This window comes from Macrotis lagotis, chromosome 1 (assembly GCF_037893015.1).
Source record: "Macrotis lagotis isolate mMagLag1 chromosome 1, bilby.v1.9.chrom.fasta, whole genome shotgun sequence".
Taxonomy (NCBI): Eukaryota; Metazoa; Chordata; class Mammalia; order Peramelemorphia; family Peramelidae; genus Macrotis; species Macrotis lagotis.
This window is the reverse complement of record NC_133658.1, coordinates 442,560,354-442,581,768: the sequence shown is the minus strand read 5'-3', so window position 1 is coordinate 442,581,768 and position 21,415 is coordinate 442,560,354. Positions and strand designations below refer to the sequence as shown.

General features: G+C 32.5%; 1 protein-coding gene across 2 annotated transcripts in view; it reads right to left on the bottom strand.

The window, feature by feature from the left end:
• Positions 1-7,523: 7,523 nt before the first annotated feature.
• The window catches only part of TXNDC16 (thioredoxin domain containing 16), a 100,088-nt gene continuing 86,196 nt past the window's right edge, over positions 7,524-21,415 (bottom strand). For both annotated transcript variants that reach the window (XM_074213345.1, XM_074213346.1), the window contains exons 19-21: positions 20,357-20,517; positions 18,959-19,149; positions 7,524-14,478 (exon numbers count right to left, since the gene is read on the bottom strand). In XM_074213345.1, coding sequence (XP_074069446.1) covers positions 14,315-14,478; positions 18,959-19,149; positions 20,357-20,517 — 516 coding nt within the window. In that variant the 3' untranslated portion in view covers positions 7,524-14,314. The remainder of the gene's footprint in view (positions 14,479-18,958; positions 19,150-20,356; positions 20,518-21,415) is intronic.

Here is a 21,415-nt window from a genome sequence, read left to right as displayed (position 1 = left end):
TTCATGAAAATTCTAGGGCATTTTGTATGTGGCTGAGAAGGAAAGAAAACACCAATTTGATGGAGAGATTACTGGCCTTGACAGGGTGCTTCCTACCTTGTATACATTCTAGGAGTTAGTACCAGAATCTTTAAGAGAGAGAAAAAGATTTTGGAAACTGTAGGGCAAGGTAGCTCTTCAATATGTCCCTGATTTTCCTGCATGATTCTCCAGAGACTTTATAGTGAAACTGGGATCTGTTTTTTAGTTAAAAGTGAACTCTTATCATGCTCTTAGTGGAAGAAATCATTCACCCTAATATATTCTAATCTATAAAACATACTCAATTTTGGCCTCCTGTTCTGTTTTTTGCTATTTTGATGGTGTTTAGAGTAACTGCTGATTGGTGAGAAAAGCATTTACCATTAAATATCTCACTCTTTCCCTTAGGAATGACCAGAAACCTTTCTTCTGAACCACTAAACATTGTAACCTTGGACCAAAGATATTCCATTTAGTTAAAGGAAGGAATTGCAGCTCTTCTCTTTGCAAAGCAAAAATCTGATTCCCTTGGAGAAATATGGGTTAGATTCTAGAGATATTTATTCATGCCATCCACAAGCTAAGGTTATACATTTAGACAACTCATATGAACATATCAACATATTTTACATGGACACATAATAAAGATATTAATCAACCAACAACTTTATTAAAATTTTTCATTAAATATTCATTTTATGCTAGGACAGTGTTAGAAACAAGACACTAAAATAGAAGAGACAGATGGGGTGTGCAAAGAGATTATGTAACATGTAAACAGAAGATATAAACAAAATAAACCATACATGAGACACTAACAACCAAAGGAATAAGAAAAGATTCTTGAAGGTATTCTGGAATTATAAGAAGCAGAGATGAGAAGATATTCTGAGTATGGGGGACAGAATATGTGGAGACAAAAATGTGGGAAACAGAATGCTTTATAAAGCATTTTACCTTTATAAAGGTAAAATTTAAGTAGACCAGATGGACTGAAGTTCATTGAGAGAAAATGTGTAAACCAATCAGGAAAAATAGGTTATGAAAAGTTTTAAATGCCAGGGAAATTTTTATTTTAATCTAAAGGAAATGGAGAGTTGCTGAAGTTTCTTAAGAAGAGGAGTAAGACATATTCTAAAGAAGCTTACCTTCTAAGACAGAGCCAGAATGGCAAAATAAAGACATAAGTTTATATTCAAGCAAAAGGATACACACACACACACACACACACACACACACACACATACACATATGTTTATATGGATTGGAAGATGAAGGCCTTTAAGGCCTAAATGGCCTTTAAGATCCTTTTCACTTCTAAATAAATGATCCCAAGTAAATTAAAATATATAAAAATTAACAAAATAAATAGATGGTGGAAAAGTGAGCAAAGATGCAGAAGAAGAACTGATGGTACATCTTATACCAGGGAAAAGACTTAGTTTAACAATGAAACCATGAAAGAAACATGCTGATTTTTTGCTATTTTTCTTTTTTTTTCTGCATGATGCCACTTTGACACATACTAAATGTCTCCACTACTCACTGAGCTTTCAAAAGAAAACTCGTAGGACCTTTATAGTTCCATGATCTCAACTTCTCTTTAACTTATCTACTAAAGCATGTTTAGGAACTTAATAAAATGCTGATTAATTAAATGACTGGTAAAGAAGATATAGTTCTCTTGATTTACTGTAACTAGCTAAACTAAACTACTAAAACTAGACTAATTACTAAAGGTCACTTTTTAAATTTAGTATTTTATTATCCCCCAATTACATGTAAAACCAATGTTATCATTTTCCCCAAAAATTTTGATTCCCAAACTCCCTCCCCACCCTCCCCATTGAGAAGGCAAACAATATGACATATATGCCTAGTCATGCAAAACACATTTATTCCCTTTGTAAGTCATGCTGTGAAAGGAAAACAGTCAAAAAAGAAATTAAAAAAATAAGAAGTATCTTCAGTCTGCATTTATGCTCCATCAGTTCTTTCTCTAGAAATGGATAGCACCTTTCAACATGTCATTCAGAATGTCTTCAATGTCTTCAATGTATTGCTGATGGTACTAACAGGAGATACCCTCTTTTCCAAATCTGAGAACCAGCAAGCAAACTATGTCTTTAGCTTATCATAACAATATTTCTTTGGCCTCACCCTTTGGATGACACTGCTTCCATTAAATCACAAAACTGATATTTCCTGAGCTTGGGCAAACACCAATAGAGTCAGACTTTCTATGAATAGACTTGTCACTAGACAACCTTGTCTCACTGTTTTTATGCCTCATTACTGTTGCTATACTATACTGGTTGACTCTTTGTCTAGTCAGAAATATATAAATCAAGGTTTAGTCCCATTGCCTCAGGTTCCTCAGTAGGGAATTGGGGGAGGGGTAGCCTGACACGTGTCTACTTTGCCTCCTTGCTTGCAAGTCTTTTCCCTCACTATAGAAAATAGCCTTCTGCATTAGTCTCTGCAAAGTTGTTCTTACCTGCTCTGTGTGTTAGGTTTTGGTCTTCACAGACCAAGAGGTTGGATTCAGTTGACATTGGGAATAAGTAAATCATTTAGTATTGCTGAGCATACTTAAGTTATTCCAGTAGATCATCATTCAGTATTGCTGTTACTGGTTCTGCTCATTTCACTTTATTGTAAGCCTTTCCAGGTTTTTCTAAGAGCATCTTGCTTGTCATTCTTTTTAGCACAATAGTATTCTATCACAATCATAAGCAACAACTTATTTAGCAATTCCCCTCAATTTCTAATTCTTTGCTACCACTAAAAGAACTGTTATATTTTTTTAAAATATGCATACTTTTCTTTTTTATTCTTTATCTCTTTGAGATGTAAAGAAGTATTACAACTTCACCAAGGGTGCATTAGTGTCTCAATTTTCCTACAACCTGTTCAACATTATTTATTTTTCTTTTCTGTAATATTAGTCAAACTGTTAGGTGTGTGATGGTAGCTCCAAATCTTGTTAATTTGCATTTCTCTAATCAATAGTGATTTAGAGTGTTTTTTATGACTAGAGATGCTGTGATTACTTCAGCTGAAAATTGCTTGCTCATATGCTTAGCCATTTATCAACTGAGGAATGGCTTATTTCTATAAATTTAATTCAGTTCACTTTATATTTGAAAATGAAGTCTTTGGCAGAAGAACTTGCTATGAATTTTTTCAGTTGTTTCTCTTCATTCTATTTTCTCCTTTATCCTCTCTCCCTTTTTCTCCTTTAATCCTGTCCATTTGCAAAAATGTTTTGCTTCTGACTTTTACTTACACTAATTGCTCTTCCTTCTATCAGCACCTCTCTTCTGTTTTCTCCTTCTCATCCTACTGCTCTAAATTAGATTTCTACATTCAACCGAGTGTGCATATTGCTCCCTCTTTGAATCAGTTCCACTGAAAGCAAGATTCACATGCTCTTCCCTTCCCCCATCTTACCCTCCACTGTAAAATTTCTTTTAAGTCTTTTATATCAGATAATTTACCCCATTTTACCTTTACCCTCCTACATGCAACATTTCCCTTTTTTGTTTATGGTATTCCCCCTTTATTTTTTTTTTATTTTTTTAGATTTTTGCAAGGCAAATGGGGTTAAGTGGCTTGCCCAAGGCCACACAGCTAGGTAATTATTAAGTGTCTGAGACTGGATTTGAACCCAGGTACTCCTGACTCCCAGGCCAGTGCTTTATCCACTATGCCACCTAGACGCCCCGACTACACCACCTAGACGCCCGGACTACGCCACCTAGTCACCCCTTGGTATTCCCCCTTTATGTGCAAATCATGTATTCATTTTATTCCTATCTTAGTATACAGTGTGAGATTTTGATTTATTACAAGTTTCTGTCATGCTGCCTTTTGGTTCTTCCAAAAGACTTTGTCAAATAATTAATTTTTGTCCCCAAAACTTGGATCTTTGGGTTTATCATACACTGCATTACAGACCAAGAGGTTGGATTCAGTTGACACTGGGAATAAGTAAGTTATTTAGTATTGTTGAGCATAAATTATTCCAGTAGATCATCATTCCGTATTGCTGTTCCTGGTTCTGCTCATTTCACCTTTACATCAGTTCATGTAAGCCTTTCCAAGTTGTTCTCAGAGCATCTTGCTTGTCATTCTTTTTAGTACAATAGTATTCTATCACAATCATAAGCAACAACATTGTTTAGTAATTCCCCTCAATTTCTAATTCTTTGCTACCACTAAAAGAACTGTTATATTTTTGTAAATATACATACTTTTCTTTTTTCTGGTCATTTGCCATAATGTAAATTGTAAAATTCTATTCCATTGATTAACCATTCTATTTCTTAGCCAATACCTGATTTTGATAAATACTGTTTTATAATTCAGTTTGAGAGCTGATATAGCTAAGACCACCTTCTTTTGCATATTTCCTTGATTCCCTCAATATCCTTGAGATTTTTTTTAGGTTTGTTTTTTTTGCAAGGCAAATGCAGTCAAGTGGCTTGCCCAAGGCCACACAGCTAGGTAATTATTAAGTGTCTGAGATCGGATTTGAACCCAGGTACTCCTGACTCCAAGGCTGGTGCTTTATCTACTACGCCACCTAGCCGCCCCAAGATTTTGTTTTTCTAGATGAATTTTGTCACTATTTTTCTTAGCTCTATACATTTTTTAAAAATCATCTGATTGGCCTGGCATTGAAGAAATAGATCAATTAGGTAGAATTGTCATTTTTGTTACATTAGCTCAGCTTACCTATGAGCAATATTTTTCCATTTGTTTAGATCTGACTTCGTTTGTTTTATAGTTGTGTTCATATTGTTTTGGGGTTTGTCTTGACAGGTATTTTATATTGATTACAGGTATTTTATATTGATTACAGTTATTTAAATGGAATTCTTTATCTATCTCGCTGCTTGACTTTGTTGGTAATTATATAGAAATGCTGATGATTTATGTGGGTTTATTTTGTATTCTACAACTTTGCTAAAGTGTTTAACAATTTGAAGTTTTTTTAGTTGATGAATATCATCTGCAAAAAAATGATAGTTTTTTTTCTCATTGCCTATTTTAGTTCTTTTAGTTTCTTTTTCTTCTCTCATTGCTATAGCTAAAATTTCTATTATAATAATAAATTACAAAATTATTGTAATATCTATTACAAAATTAAATAGAGGTGATGAGCATTCATGCCCTAGTCCAATTAAATGGGAAAGGCTTCTAGTTTTTATGCCCATTACATTGCTGATGCTTTTAGATAAATATTACTACTAATTTCAAAGTAAGCTGCATTTATTCCTATGCTCTCTTAGTGTTTTTAATTGAAATGGATATTTTGTCAAAGAAGTTTTCTGTTCATATAGAGATAATCATTATTTCTGTTTGTTTTGTTATTATATGATCAGTTATAGTTTTTCTAATGTTAACCCAGTCCTGCATTCCTGGCATAAAGTTCACCTGGTCACAGTATGTGATCCTTGTGATATATTCCTATATTCTTTTTTTTTTATTTTGTTTAAAATTTTTGCATCAATAGTCATTAGGGAAATCCATCTATAATTTTCATTCTGTTTTGACTTTTCCTGGTTTAGGTATCAGCATCATATTTGTTCATAAAAGGAATTTAGTAGGATTCCATTTATTTTTCCAAATAGCTTATATAGGATTAGATTAAATGTTTGGTAGAATTTGCTTTATGAATCCATCTGCTCTTAGAGATTTTTTTAGGAGGTTGATGGATGGTTTTATTCAATTTCTTTTTTTAAAAAATTGGTTTAAGTATTTCTTCTTTGGTTAATTGAGTAATTTATATTTTCTTGCAGATCATCATACATTCCATTTAGATCATCAAATTTACTGGCACAAAATTGGGCAAACTATCTCCTAATAATTATCTTAATTTCCTTTTCGTTCACAGTGAATTCACCTGCAATTTTAAAAATTTTGATGTTAGTAATTTGATCTTCTTCTTTCCACTTTTAAATCAAATTAACCAGGGGCGGCTAGGTGGCATAGTAGATAAAGCACTGGTCCAGGAGTCAGGAGTACCTGGGTTCAAATCCAGTCTTAGACACTTAATAATTACCTAGCTTTGTGGCCTTGGGCAAGCCACTTAACCCCCTTTGCCTTGCAAAAACCTAAAAAAAAAATCAAATTAACCAATGGTTTAACTATGTTATTGGTTTTTCAGTGAAATCAGCTTCTAGTTTCATTTATTGCTTCTATGATTTCCTTATTTTCAATTTTATTAATCTCTCCTTTGATTTTCAGGAATTACAATTTGTTATTTAATTAGGAATTTTTAATTTTTTTCTAGTTTTTCGTTCTTTTCTAGTTTAGTTGCATACCCAATTCATTGATCTGTTTTTTTCTCTATTTTATTGATTTAAACAAATGATATAGTCCCCTAAGTACTATTTTGCCTGCATCACACAAATTTTCTTATTGTTATCACTTTCTTTAATGAAATTATTATTTCTATAGTTTGTTCCTTCAAATTTTTTAATTTGACCTATTTCTGATTTTGTTTTATCTCAGATCATGATTGCTATCCTTGCAAAAACACAATAGATTCTGTCCAGTCTGGGTGTGTAGCTCTCTGTTTCAGATCTGTTTTGGATTCTGATTTTCAATCCATTCTGCTATCTGCTTCTATTTTATGGATGAGTTCAACCCATTCATATATAGTTATGATAATTTTGTATTTCTTCCATGTTGTTTTTCACTTGTTCACCCCCTTTCTCTCTTACCCCTAATTTCCCTCCTCACAAGTGTCATCATCTTTCCCTTATACCCTCCCTTTTATCAGTTCCTCCTCCACCTTCCATTATCCTCATCTCCTTTACCTCTTTTATAGGATAAAATATATTTCTTTATCCAACTGAGTGTACACTATTTCCTTTTTTGAGTCAATTTTGATGATAATAAGTTTTAAGTTTTGCCTCTGAATATTCCCCTTCCCTTCATTCTAATAGTTCAAACCTATTTTATGTGGAATAATTTATCCCATCAACCTCCCCCCCTTCTTCTTCCAATATTTTTTTCACTCCTTTCACTAGAAATTGTAGAAAATACCCTTTCCTACATATAATTCTTTATAAAAATATTAATTCTGATGATGCACTTTTTTAATACAGTAATCACAAAATAACCCTTAAGATGGGTTAACACAATTTGGTAACTTTTTTTCTTGCTAGTAATTCACTAGGATTCTGTGACCTTTTGTACAAACAGATCAATTTTTAAAAAACCACCATTGATTTCAGATGATATTCACTTTTTATAACATGTGAAATCTATTAGATCATAAATAATATATAGCAAATAAAATTCTTTAAACTTTTTTTTACCTGAATCTTACTTTCTACTATATCAGATGGCAGCAAACAATATGGTACTAAAGTATACTTTCTTCCTTTATGTGAATATAATGAAATCAATGATTCATAGCACCAAACTCATAGTTTACAGAGGCTACATTAATTCCAGCACAAAGTTTATCTAATAAATTTATTTTTTCAGTAAACTACATCAAGACTTTGCACACTTGGGCTTAGAGACAATAGGATTCACACCACACTTCGGGGACATAATTGCAACATAAAATTTGAATTAAGGGCAAACAATGAAAATATGAAATGAACATATATGGAGTTCTTATAACAGTATGGTAAACAAGACTATTAAAGCACCTAGTAGGATACCAGCCACTCCATAAACCTACATAAATCTTGCCTTCTATTTTTTTTCCTCTACTGAACACAGTGAATATATGCAGTTGCCAATGTGAAGTGAAAATGAGGTTATCAATAAAATCATATGGATGAATGCTTGAAGTCCCAAAAGTTAAAGACAGGAATGCTGAGGATTAAGTGTAATTATATTTTCAAATATGCAAATTTGAACATGACAACTTAATGGGATTCATTATTTGCACTAATTGGGACCTAGTAGATTTTAAATAGGGGCATCTACATGGTGCAGTGTAAGGAAAACTCATTTTCCTTATTTTGGGGGGTTCAAACATAGCCTCAGACACTAGCTATGTGATCCTGAGTGAGTCTTTTAACTCATTTCCTCATCAGTAAAATGAGCTACAGAAGGAAATGGCAAATCACTTCACTATTTTTGTCAAGAAAACTCCAAATGAAGTCATGAAGAGTCAGACACAAGAAACAACTGAATAAAGGATACAAACAGATTCAGAACTGACTGAATTGTTGAATTCAGAGTAGAGATTAATGGGAATATTAAAGGTAAAGGAAATTTACAATAGTGTACTTTATGGATGGAGAAAACATTTTTGTTAATAAACTAAATTAATATGTAAATATAATATTTATAAAATTTATAGACTGAGTTAACTTACTAAATAATGTTATTTAGTAAATGTAATTATTTAGTAAATAATGTAATGTCCACTGCAGTCTCCTCCTCCCACTTCAGTTCTCCCTGAACTCTGTATTCTGACATAATGCCTAATCTAGTTATGCTCATTCTATCACTACTTTTTTGGTTCTGCTCCCGATTCTCAAGACTCCTCCACAATTCCCTTACAGGGGTACCTTCTCATCTTTCCTACTTTTACAAGATTACTTTTATATAATGTCTTCCCCCATTAAAATGTAAAGTTCTTGAAGACAGAGCCTGTCTTTTATGGGTTTTTTGCTTATATTTGCATTCCCAGCATTTAATATGAAGCCTGGCACAAAGTAAATACTTAATAAGTTGATTTGCTTGAAGGAGAAATTTGAGAGATAAATGTAGAATATGACACACAAGCTCAAAAAATCATAAAGTATAAGATAAGGGATATGTAGATAGACAATATGTCATGGGAAAAGATTTGGAAATTTAGTTAACCTCAAACTTAGATAAGGTAGCTAAAAAAAGTTAATGGGATCTAAGACTGATTTGAAAGGCAAAGTATCTAGAAACTGAAAGGTTATATGCTCAGTACTGCATAAAATTCTAGATGCCACATTTAGGAAAAATGCTGACAAGTTCTGAGAAGAGTGATTAATCGAGGAGAACTAAAAATGATGCATTCTGAGAGTTGAAAGGACATTGAGGTGTTAATTTGAGATTTACAGGGGAAATAACAACTGTCTTCAAGTATGATTTCGAGTATGAAACAGGGATTTAATTTGGTGAGCATGTCCCCAGAAAGTAGAATCAGAAGCAATAGGTGAAAGTTGTAAAGAGCTCATTTTTGACTTTTTGTGGAAAAAAAGGTTTTTTTAAAACAACTGTTGCTGCCCCAAAGTGAAATTAGAGATCTTTCAATGGAGAATAAAACATAGTTCAGGAATCTGTCAGTCAATATACATTTATTATAGGCGTACTAATCTAGGGATTCCCAAAGATACAAAATACAATCCTAGTCCTCAAAAGCTCACAATTTAACAGGAGATAAAAAGCAAATAAATTTGCACAAACAAGCTATATATGGGGGAAAATTAGAAATAATTAATGGAGAACTAAGAGAACTAGGAGGAGTTTGGGAAGACTCCCTATAGATGAGATTTTAGGTAAGACTGAAAGGAAGCCAGGGAAGTGAAGTCTGGAGAGAGAGATGAAAATAAAGAACATCCTAGACAGGGAAAATGAGAAGAGGTGAGAGATGGAATGTGTTATTTAAAGAATAGCAAGAAGGTCAGTGTCACCAGATTAAAGAGTATGTGGCAGGGAATAATACATAAGAAGACTGGAAAGGTAGGAGTGGGACCAAGTTATGAAGGGCTTTGAATGCCAAACAGAGAATTTTGTATTTGAACCTGTAGGACATATGGAGCCTTGGGGGTTTTTTGAGTAAGAGGTTGACATGATTAGACTTGAGCTTTAGGAAAATAACCTTGGTGACTCAATGGAGGATGGATTGGAATGGAGAGGCAGATAAACTCATCAACTGTAATAAGGGTCTGTAACATAGTATTGGCAGCATCAGGGAAGGGCATATTTGAAAGATATTACAGAGGTGAAATTGATAACACTCAGCAACACATTCGATATTAGGGATGAGAGATGAGTTGAAGATGACAGCTTGAAGGACTTGGAGGATATTGTTGCCCTTGACAGAAATTGGGAATTTAGCAGGGAGGCAGAAGTTTGAGGAGGAAAGATGAGTTCAATTTTAGACATTGAGTTTCAGATGTTTTCTGGATATTCAGTTCCAGATATCTAAAAGGCAATTGGAATTCTGAGATTGTAGATCAGTAGAGAGATTAGGGACAGATAGGTAGAATTAAGAATCATCAGCAAAAAAATTAAATCTATGAAAACTGATAAAATCATCAAATGAAATGAAAAGAAAGAGAAGTCCCAAAGTGGAACCACGAGGGATACCTAGTCAAAGGACATGAGAATACAGCAAAGGAGAATGAGTAAGACAGGAAAACCAAGAAGAAAGTAGTGTCCATATAATCTCGGAAAACAGAGTATAAAGGAGAAGTTGATCATGAGTGTCAAAGGCTGCAGAGAAATTAAGAAGGAGAAAGATCATACCATTAGATAATTGAGGAATGATTAGGAACTTTGATAAGACAATTCTGGGAGAATGATGGCACTGAGATGGATTATAAGGAATTAGGAGAAAGGAAAGATTGTAATATAATACTATTGTGCTATAAGAAATTACAAGCTAGAAAGACTTAATATTTCACAAAGTGAAATGAGCAGATTCAGGGGAACATTGTATATACTGTTAACAGTAATATTATACAATGTTCAACTGTGAATGACTTAGCTATTCAGAAATACAATGATCCAAGACAATTATGAAGGATTTATGATGAAAAACACTATCACTAGAGAAAGAAGTGATGGAGCTTGAATAAAAATCAGAGCATACCTTTATTTTTCTTAGGCTTTTTCTGTTTTCTTTTACAAGACTAATAAGGAAATATTTTGAATAACTACACATGTATAATCTATATCAAAATTAGGACATGGGTAAGCACAGGAGCTTTGAGGAGGGATAACAGAATTTGAAAGAGTGATGGCAAGTGGAGCAGAGAGTTGATAGGATTGTTTAGGGGCAGTTGAGATAGTGATAGAAAAAATACAAGAGAGAACTAATAAACTCTAAGTGCAGACTGAAATATACTTTTTTGCCTCTTTTCTTTAAAATTTTATTTATTAAAGACAATGGGATTAAGAGACTTGCCCAAGATCACACAGCTAGGCAATTATTAAGTGTTTGAGGATGGATTTGAACTCAGATCCTCCTGATTCCAAGGCCAGTACTCTATCTACTGTGCCACCTAGCTGCCCCTTGCCTTTATTTCAATATGGCTTACATGGAAATATATTTTGCATGACTACACATGTATAATATGTATCATGTTTGCTTGCCTTTTCAATGGGCTGGAGGGAGGGAGAGAATTTTGAACTCAAAAATTTTTTAAATGAGAGAAAAAAGTTCTCTTTATGCATAGACCAAATTTTTTTATTGGGTTCCTTATAGAGATACAAATCTATGTCTAGTTTTTCTCTGACTCACAAAGTAGATAATGATTTCTGCTGATCTGGAGGTATAAGAACACAAAAAGAAAATCTACCATCCTCCAGACCTTTCAAAGTTCACAAGGTTCTCTTTTAAACCACAGCAGGCAAATAGATGGGAAAGGAACCTAGATCAAGATTAAAGTCAAAGATCCCCCTTTCTCCCTAGGTGTTTTACTGGAGCAGTATGTTTGCTCCAACTTCTCAAATAATTCTGTTAATTTATAGAGGATCCCTAGAATTTAGCTAGGCTTCCCCAGATTATCTGAGTACAGATTCTAGTTAGTCTAAAGCATATGTTTGAGACTGATAGGACATCTTTTCATCTACTTTAAGTGTGTATGGGGGGGCGGGGGTAAGAGAGGTGACTTGAGTAAGTTAGTAAGTTAATCAATTCCACCTTTATATTTAAAAAAACTTAAACTCTTAAATTTCTTCTGTGATTATAACTCAGAATTTTCTAATCAGAAAAGGAATCCCTAGCTAGTTTAGATAGGTAATCTCCTGTGCACAAAAAACAGCTAAGAATAAAACAGACATCAGAGTGTCATCTAGGTCATGGTGTCCTATCCAAGCATTAAGTGCAGTTTAAGAAATAGAGAAATAGTGTAGGAAGTTCATAAATACTTTATTTAAATATAAGTTATTTTTTTTTGCAAGGCAATGGGGTTAAGTAACTTGCCCAAGGTCACACAGCTAGGTAATTTATTAAGTGCTGAGGTCGGATTTAGACTCAGGTCCTCCTGACTCCAGGACTGATGCTTTAACCACTGCATGACCTATTTACCCCAGCTAACTTTTTTTTTAATACTCCATAGAGAAAAGAGACTAAAAAACACATGGTTCATCTATGAAATATATTTGCATGTAGATTCCATTTTTTTCCTGAAAAAAAAGAAAATCTTCAAATTTAAATAATTTGAAATCTTATTGCTACTAGAAACTTTTATCTGCATCTAGAAGGGTTGAAGCATAATTTCTGAGGCTGCTAGGTAGCACAGTGGATAGAGCACCAGCTTTAGAATCAGAAGGACCTGAGTTCAACCAACAAGGGAATTAGGTATTTTTCATAAATGGAATGTTTTAGTATAAATATGCAGAGTTTTAAACATTAGGAACTTTTTTTTTGCATTTTTTTGATAGAACCTACTATTATGCTACTAAGACTAGGTTTTAAAGGTACTATCCTTTTATTATAATCAATGCTATTTATCTTATTTAAAATTCACAATTATTAATGGTAATAATAATAATATAAATAATATATAACATGTACCACTTTTTATTTATTATCACAGCTCCATATAGTGGGTAGACTTTAAATACTAATAAAAAGTAGTATTATTTTACAAACAGAGAAACAGAGGTTCAGAGTTTTAATTCCTCAAAGTCAAACAATTAATTAGTAGAAGTGTTATAAAGAATTTGCCTATCTTGAAGAGAAATGTAACAGTCAACTTCATTTTTTTACTATTATCTAAAATTTAACAAGAGTGTAATTTTTAAATATTTTAAAATAAATACCTTTTAATTATATATAAATATGAATCTTTGAGTCTTAGGAAGATTCATAAAAGTTTCCCAGGCTTTTTAAACATTTTTTGAAATACTAGAAATATATATACCTTACAGCAAGATCAGGCTATGCCTACATGAAGGCCTTATATTTTATTTTAATAGTTTCCATCTTTTAAAGTATTTTCACATCCATCTTCTCATATATACATAAATATATATATATATATACACAAATAAAATATATATGTATGTATGTATGTATGTATAACAATAATGAACCAGAAAAGTAAATTCAATCATCCCAGTGTATTACATATTGAGTGCTATAAACAGTGAGATTTTAGGTAGCCCCTATGGGTTTACTAATGCTTTAGTAAAGAAAGCTAAGCTACCGCAGAGCTTTTATTAAAATGGAAAATCAAAATATATTGTCTATTGTTTCACTAAAATTTTTAAAAGTAAAGTTAGACAGCCCTGATGTAGACTACTATAATAAAACTGTTGACAAAAGTTGAACTCTTTAGTATGAGATTAAGCATGTACACTTTATGTGATCAAGCCATCTCTATATATGAAGCTTATTCCTTCTTCACCTCTCTCTCTGGGAGAATCCCTATTCTTCCTTCATAGTACTGTTCCCACATCACTTCTTAAGCAAAATTTTTCAGATTCTCTTTCATATGATTTATTCTAGTTATTAGTACACTTTCCCCCTTGAAATCACATTATATATTTTAAATTTCCTTTCTTGAGAATAGATAAGTTCCATATATATATATATATATGTATGTATGTATGTATGTATGTATGTATCCTCCTCCCCAACCCAGGAACTTTAAGTTCTTTGAGGGAATGGGTTGTGAATCTTGTCTTTTAGCCCCAGAGCCTACTACATCCCTTGCTCATAGTGGGTGCTAAGTATTTTTTTAATTAAACTAACTGGATGTAAAAAGAAACTCTGTAAATCATGAAGTAAATTTCTCTTTATAACCTCTCATATAATTAAAAAAAACACACAATGAAATTAAACTGGTCTGCAGTATGATGGGACATTCCAGTATCTAGACCTAAATATACAATCTATGGAATATAAATTTTATCCAAATGTCAGATCAGTCAAAAAGCCTTTGACATAATTCCTAAAATGCCTCAGTTAATTTTGAAAATCAGAAATTATCACCATATTTAAACAGCTTTCCTGAAATTTAAAGTTCTTTTAAATGGAGTTCATTTCCAGAGCTTCATTTTCATTGTTTAAGAAGTTTCCTTTTGGATTGCAGATTTATCTTCAGTGTTCTCTGTCACGCTGCTGAAGATCAGTTGTTTTTGCACATCTAAGTGTATTCTGAGTAGGAAACTGGGTAATTTTTGTGTAGGAAACTGCGGCATCCATCCTGCTAAGAAAATTGTAAGCAGGAAGAGGAGGCTTCCAGTCTTCATCAGATAAAGTTACTAGGAAAAGAATATTGTTAAGAGTTAAAAGTAGTTACTAGAAAGCTAATTAATGAAAATATATGATCACAGTTTTCAGCTATTTGTGCAAGAGAAACATTTTACTCTCACTAGAAAATTGGTAAATGCGTTTTTCTTGGGATTATAATTATTTTTTTTTTAAATTTTTTTTTTTAGGTTTTTGCAAGGCAAACAGGGTTAAGTGGCTTGCCCAAGGCCACACAGCTAGGTAATTATTAAGTGTCTGAGACCAGATTTGAACCCAGGTACTCCTGACTCCAGGGCCGGTGCTTTATCCACTATGCCACCTAGCTGCCCCAATTATTTTCTTTTTGAAATTCTTTCATTCAATGTCAAGAATATATCATATGGAAATACGAAATGAAAGGAGGGAGTTGTGAACAGCAATGGCAATGGCGGAAAAAAATGGAAGCAACTTTTGTGATGGACTTATCATAAAGAACGTGATCCACCTGCGACAAGAGGTGTTGGTGTTGGAACAAAAACTCAAGCACATTTTTTATTATTAGTTGGGGGGGGGGGTGCAGGTCAAATGGGGCTGGGTGGCCTGCCTGGGGCCGCATAGCAGGGTGATTGTTGGGTGTCTGAGGCTGGATTTGGACCCAGGTGCTCCTGGCTCAAGGGCCAATGCTCTGTCCGCCACCCAGCCACCCCTACTATCATTACTATTTTATTTTATTTTGGGTCTTTTTTTTTTCTTCTTTTTTGGTTTTTTGCAGGGCAGTGGGGTTCAGGTGGCTTGCATGTCACACAGCTGGGTGATTGTTGGGTGTATGGGGCTGGATGTGGGCTTGGGTGCTCGTGGCTCCAGGGCTGGTGCTCCGTCCATTGCGCCACCTGGCCATACCTACAATTATTCCTATTATTTTGTTAATTTTAATTTTTTCTCCCCCCTTTACTTTATTGCTCAAGCAAGTCTATATTTATGGGGGGGAGGGAGCATTTCATTTACTCCTTTTTTTTTTAGGGTTTTTTTTTTGCAAGGCAAATGGGGTTAAGTGGCTTGCCCAAGGCCACACAGCTAGGTAATTATTAAGTGTCTGAGACCAGATTTGAACCCAGGTAGTCCTGACTCCAGGGCCAGTACTTTATCCACTGTGCCACCTAGCCGCCCCCTCATTTACTCTTAAACAAGAATATTTTATTAATGTAAAAAAAAATGAGAATATTAAATAAACAACAAAAAAGAATGTATCATATGCTTGTATATAGCATGTGTGAATGTATAGTGGTACACAAAAAAAGCCTGCCAAATGAACTGACTGATTTAGAAATTGGAAAGTAATTTGATTTTTCTCTGAAAAGTATTAAATATAGTAAAAAAGAAATTTAAGATTAAAAAATGCTGTGTTTTTCCATTACTATAGGAAAAGATAAAATTGAGAGAGGCAATGGAAATGAGACTGGTGTTTCATCTCCTCTTATCACTATACTAGAAATATAAGATAAGTTAACTGATCGACCATTTTTTAAAATTGGTTTTATTTTTTTCTTTCTCATCATTTCCCCCACCTTTTATTCTGATTCTTGTTTCACAGCATGACTATCATGGAAATGTGTTAAGTTGTTCTTATATAACCTATATCAATTCATTTACTGTCATAAGGCAGGGGAAGGAAAGGGGAGGGATGCAGAAAAATGTGGAATTTAAAATCTTACCCAAAAAATCAATGTTGAAAACTATCTTTACGTGTAATTGGAAAGAAATAAATTAAATTAAAAATTAAGTTAAATGATTCTTAATTTTATCTCCTATAATTCTCCTTTAAGATAACCCTTTTAAACACAAATTCTGGAATTTAGCAGAAATTTTCTAAAATACTTTTTGGAAAAAACGTAAAGCAATAAGGGAGATTAGGAAGGAAATGATTAGTTATAAATTCATTCTGAACTTCTAATTGTATATATTTCAACTTCCTATAGATCATATGTATATCCAAAGCTTTTTAAAAATATAAATCCAAAAGAAAAATGCACTCTACTTTCTAGAAACTGTATACTTTTACCTAAATATCAAATAAGAAATGTCTAAGCATTTCTAATAAGCAAAAAAAACACCCTCAGAAAAGATTTTTTGAAAGTTCAAGAATCAAGCTGTTTCAATAAAGTAATAATTATCAAACTGTAATCAAACAAAAAAGTTTACAAATATAAATTTATATTCTTCCTCTCATAACACAGGTACTTTTAGTTAATGTTCTTTTTTTAAACTTAGACTGGATCTGTGATTTCAATGCTATAGGGAACTCATGTTGATATAGATCAGCCTCTACTCTTCATTTTAAAAAGAGTAACTTATTTGAGGCACTGAGAAGCTAAGTGATTTGAAAATGGTCACAAACCAATATGAATCAGAGGTAGAACTTGAAAGCAAGTATTAACTTAGGCCATGATTAAATGGCCTCACTGACATTATTACAAAACATTACCTTTTAGATGGGTGATTTCTACAGATGAGGTAAGTAAGTTCAAAGGTGATAAAGAAATGAATTTAAATATTTCTATAATACTGTACCAATATTCTTTTTTAAAAAACTGAAATGAGGGTGGCTAGGTGGCATAGTGGATAAAGCACCGGCCTTGGAGTCAGGAGTACCTGGGTTCAAATCCGGTCTCAGACACTTAATAATTACCTAGCTGTGTGGCCTTGGGCAAGCCACTTAACCCCATTTGCCTTGCAAAAACCTAAAAAAAAAAAGCAAACAAACAAAAACAAAACTGAAATGCATAAGGAAGATTTTAAAAAGCAGACATTGTAAAATCCATGAATGACTTGACAGTCACATGTAAGAAACGTGTAAAAATTCTAAATCTCATCTTCTCAAAACATATATTAGTTACTTAATATTTCTGCTTTAAATTCATGTCTGTCATAAAATCTAAGAAACATATCAAAACAATACTCTTACAGAAGTTGGGCTCTATATTAAGAGTAAATTCAAAATTTACTAGGGAAAAACATGACACCTTTGCCTGATGTCTGATTCTGACAACTGAGCATACCAAATTTAAATAAAATTTCGCAAATCAACTTGAAGAAACAGATTAGTTATTTTAAGACTTAAATCCTTAGCTTCATTTACAAGCCCATGGTTCTCCAAGACTATACTTTCCATATCATATTAATATTGCTAAATTGCTGCTCTGCTAAATTACATTATATCAAATGTTATCATATACTATAGTATGTCATAGTTATTTTTGTTGTTATCAGTCATTAAGAGTTTTCTGAGTCTCTGTGACTTTATTTGAGGTCTTCTTGGCAAAGATACTGGAGAGGTTTGCCATTTTCTTCTCTACCTAATTTTACAGATGAAAAAACTGAGGTAAACAAGATTAAGTAACCAGCATCACAAAGCTATTAAGTGTTTGAAGTTAGATTTGAACTGAGATTCTCCTGACTCCAGATCTGGTGTTCTATACACTGCGCTCACTTAGCTGCCAATTATGTCATAGTATATTATATTATGTTATTTCAGAAAATGTCCCGTGGTTCTTTAGTTAGAGAGATTACAAATGTGACTCTAGTATTACCGTAAGGACAAACATAAACTAACTGAAGAGCTTTTGGTGTCCAAATCCCAAATTCAAAGAAGTAATATGGATGAAGGCTGGAAATAATATTTCATTAATATAGGGGAATACTAAAAAAAAAAACTCCCTCTACCAATGCAGAGCATTACCTGTTCTGCAGATTAGTGTCAAGAATTGCCTGAGCTGAGTGGGTAAGTGATATACTCAAGATCATACAGCCATTATATATCTGAGGCAGGACTAGAAGAACCCAGATACTCCTAGTTTTAAGGACAGCTTTCTCTCTGTTATACTAGACTGACTGTAGGTCTTTATAAATCAGTTGGAAATTAACTTTTATAAGTTCCATCTATATACAAAGTAAGTCACTAGTTATCCCAGTCATGTAGCAAGTCCTTCTGTTACTCTAATGCAAGTTTTTTGGCATTATCTAAGCCTTAGATCTAAGTAATTGATGAACAAACTTTAAGAGCCTACTTTGTGTCAGGCACTGAGGACACCATGACAAAAAAATGGCACAATTACTATTCTAAAGGGAGACAGGGGAGAAGGAGAATTACATACAAAATAAATATAAAATACATGATCCAAAGAGAGAGAGAGAGAAATCATTAGCAGTAAGGAGTTACCAGGAAAGGCTTCTTGCAAAATATGGCTTTTGAGCTAAGTCCTCAAGGTTGTGAGGGATTCTTTGTCATAGAATTGGAGCAGAAGTATGAAGGATGGTCAAAGGCACAGAATTGGGAGAAGCAGTCTCATGCATGAGGAAGAGAAGAAAACCATTTTGGCTAGACTGTATAGCTCAAATAGGGGAACAATGTCTAAAGAGACTGAAATTATAGTTTGGAACTGGACATAAAAAGAGTTTAAATTTTCATAGAACAAAATTCACATCTCACTGTACCATATAAATCCAAATACTTACTGATATGACTTTCTAATCCTGCTTCTAATCTCTGAAGCCACAACAAAATGTTTTTTTCATTTATAGTTTGATCCAGTGGAAATGCAGATACTTGGCCCCGTGAATGGAGATCCACTAAAACAAGAAGTGGCAGTGGAGGCACATGCTTGAAGTAGACTTTCAGTATTCCTTTCCCCACAGGAGTAGTCTTACTATAAAAATGAACAATTCAACAAGTTAATATTTTATTTCTAAAACAAAATACTTCAGGTTATATTTTGATTGAAAGTAAATTTCAAATCTGTAACATATAGATAATTTCTATTTATAATAAAGATCTACTGTAAAAATTTATGGAGGATATGGCTTTCTGTGACTTCTGGGGAAGAAATACAGGTTGTACCTAATATTGATGGGAAATATAGGATAGAATAATGTGTTCCTCTGGTGAAAGATGTACTCAAGATCACACAGCCATTGTGTGTGAGGCAGCACTAGAACCCAGATCTTCCTGGGTCTGAGGACAGCTTTCTATTCACCATACCAGACTGACTTTAGTACTTATAAATCAATTGGTAATTAACTTTTAAGTTCCATCTAAACATGGAGTAAGTCATTAGTTATCTCAAGTCATTTCGCAAGTCTTTCTATTACCCTAATGCAAGTTTGTTGATATTATCTTTGCCACAGATCTAATGAACAACAAATGATAAACCTATTTCTTTCATTTTTCTTATATTTTATTTAAATGTATTTCCTTCTAATTTTTAATTTTAAAAATTTTCATTTTTCTTCAAGTAGATTGTAAAATTCAAAAATCAATTCGTAACAATTATATCAACCAAAAGACTCTGTTAAAATGGTTAAAATCAATTCAGATTTAATGAGCTAAAAATGAAATGTCCTATCTGCTTAATATGAATGAGGTTATTAGCATATATTGATTATATTAATACACAATTAAAGTGTTTCATTTGTAAAATATATATATATAAAAGCTATATATTTTAAATGTTAAAATTTATTTTATTATATTAATACATTAACCACAATATTGAACATATTTATTTAAATATATTAATACACTATTAATAAATTAATGAAAAATTATTAATAAATAAAATAAATGATTAACAATAAATAAAATGTGTTTTGAATAAATTTTAAAAAGCTATCACTACTAAATTTATTGGAACCCACTTAGAACTCTAATGGTAGAGCATAATTCATCCTAGTATGATTCATTTAAATACAAAAAATACTTTAATGTATTATTTCAGCTACAACCTGTTCTCACAGAATGGACACTAAATAGGAAAACTCTGGCATTTTTTTTCATATAGTAAAAAATTATAACATTTTCTCCAAGACACTTTTAATTACAGTAAAAAACAAGAAAAAATGTCATGGTATCCTTACAGATTTAACCAGCAAGGGATGAGTTTTTCCAGATAGTTTTGCTTTACAAGAGGTAACATTTCTTTTTTATCCTTGGGATTTAAATTGCCATCTCTGAATAAAATAAGCAATGGTTTCTGAAGTCTTAAATATATGGGAAGATTTTCCACTGTTATTTCTGGCTGTTAAATGCAAAAACAAGGAAGGAAGAAATAAATTAGGGATAGGAGGTGGGAAGCCAGAAGAAAAGGGAAAAAAACGGAATAGGAGATTATCACTTACAAAATTAAAAAATGATACCAAGCATTAGTTTAAATGCAAGGTTTTATTTAATTACAAACTTTCCTATGTAGTGTATATTGGTCAACTGATTATAAAACTCATGCTTTGTTTTTAAAGATGTCATTAATATCTATCCACATTATCTCCAAAAAATGCTGAATTTTTCACTTCTACACATTAAAATAATGAAAACATTAGCATTTCATGTATTAATATTTAAAAATAAATTTAATGATAAAGAGCTTTACTCATTTAACAAGAAGAATATGTTTCTAGTAATTTCAAACTTTTTATACTGTAAGAAGTCTCATCTGGAAAATCCAGGATCAAAAATACTAATCCACACATAACAAATACTTACAAACTTATATTAATGTTCAAATTATTAACATTGCAATATTAATTTCACAAGAAAAAAATTTTAATGTTAAAATTTTGAAATTTTCTTAAGTTTTTTTAAATAAAATAAAATTTCACACAGTATTTGAAAATATCTCATAATATGCTTTTAGAAGATCATAAACAAGTGAGGAGGTAAAACTAATTTACTACACTGTTCCTGGTTGAAAATAACTAGAGAAAAATAAGTCAATATATATAACATAATGTTAAACCATATGAGTTTTTATGATTACTAAGAGAATTTTTGCTTTGGAAATTTGTAGGAAGGAATAAATGATGATGGTAAAGGATACAGAAATTATGTTAATGTATTTCTTAATACCCAAATTAACTTTATAGAGAAGACTTATAATTTCATCACAATTCACATGGAAAAAACTTGTGAGGAAACTCCTC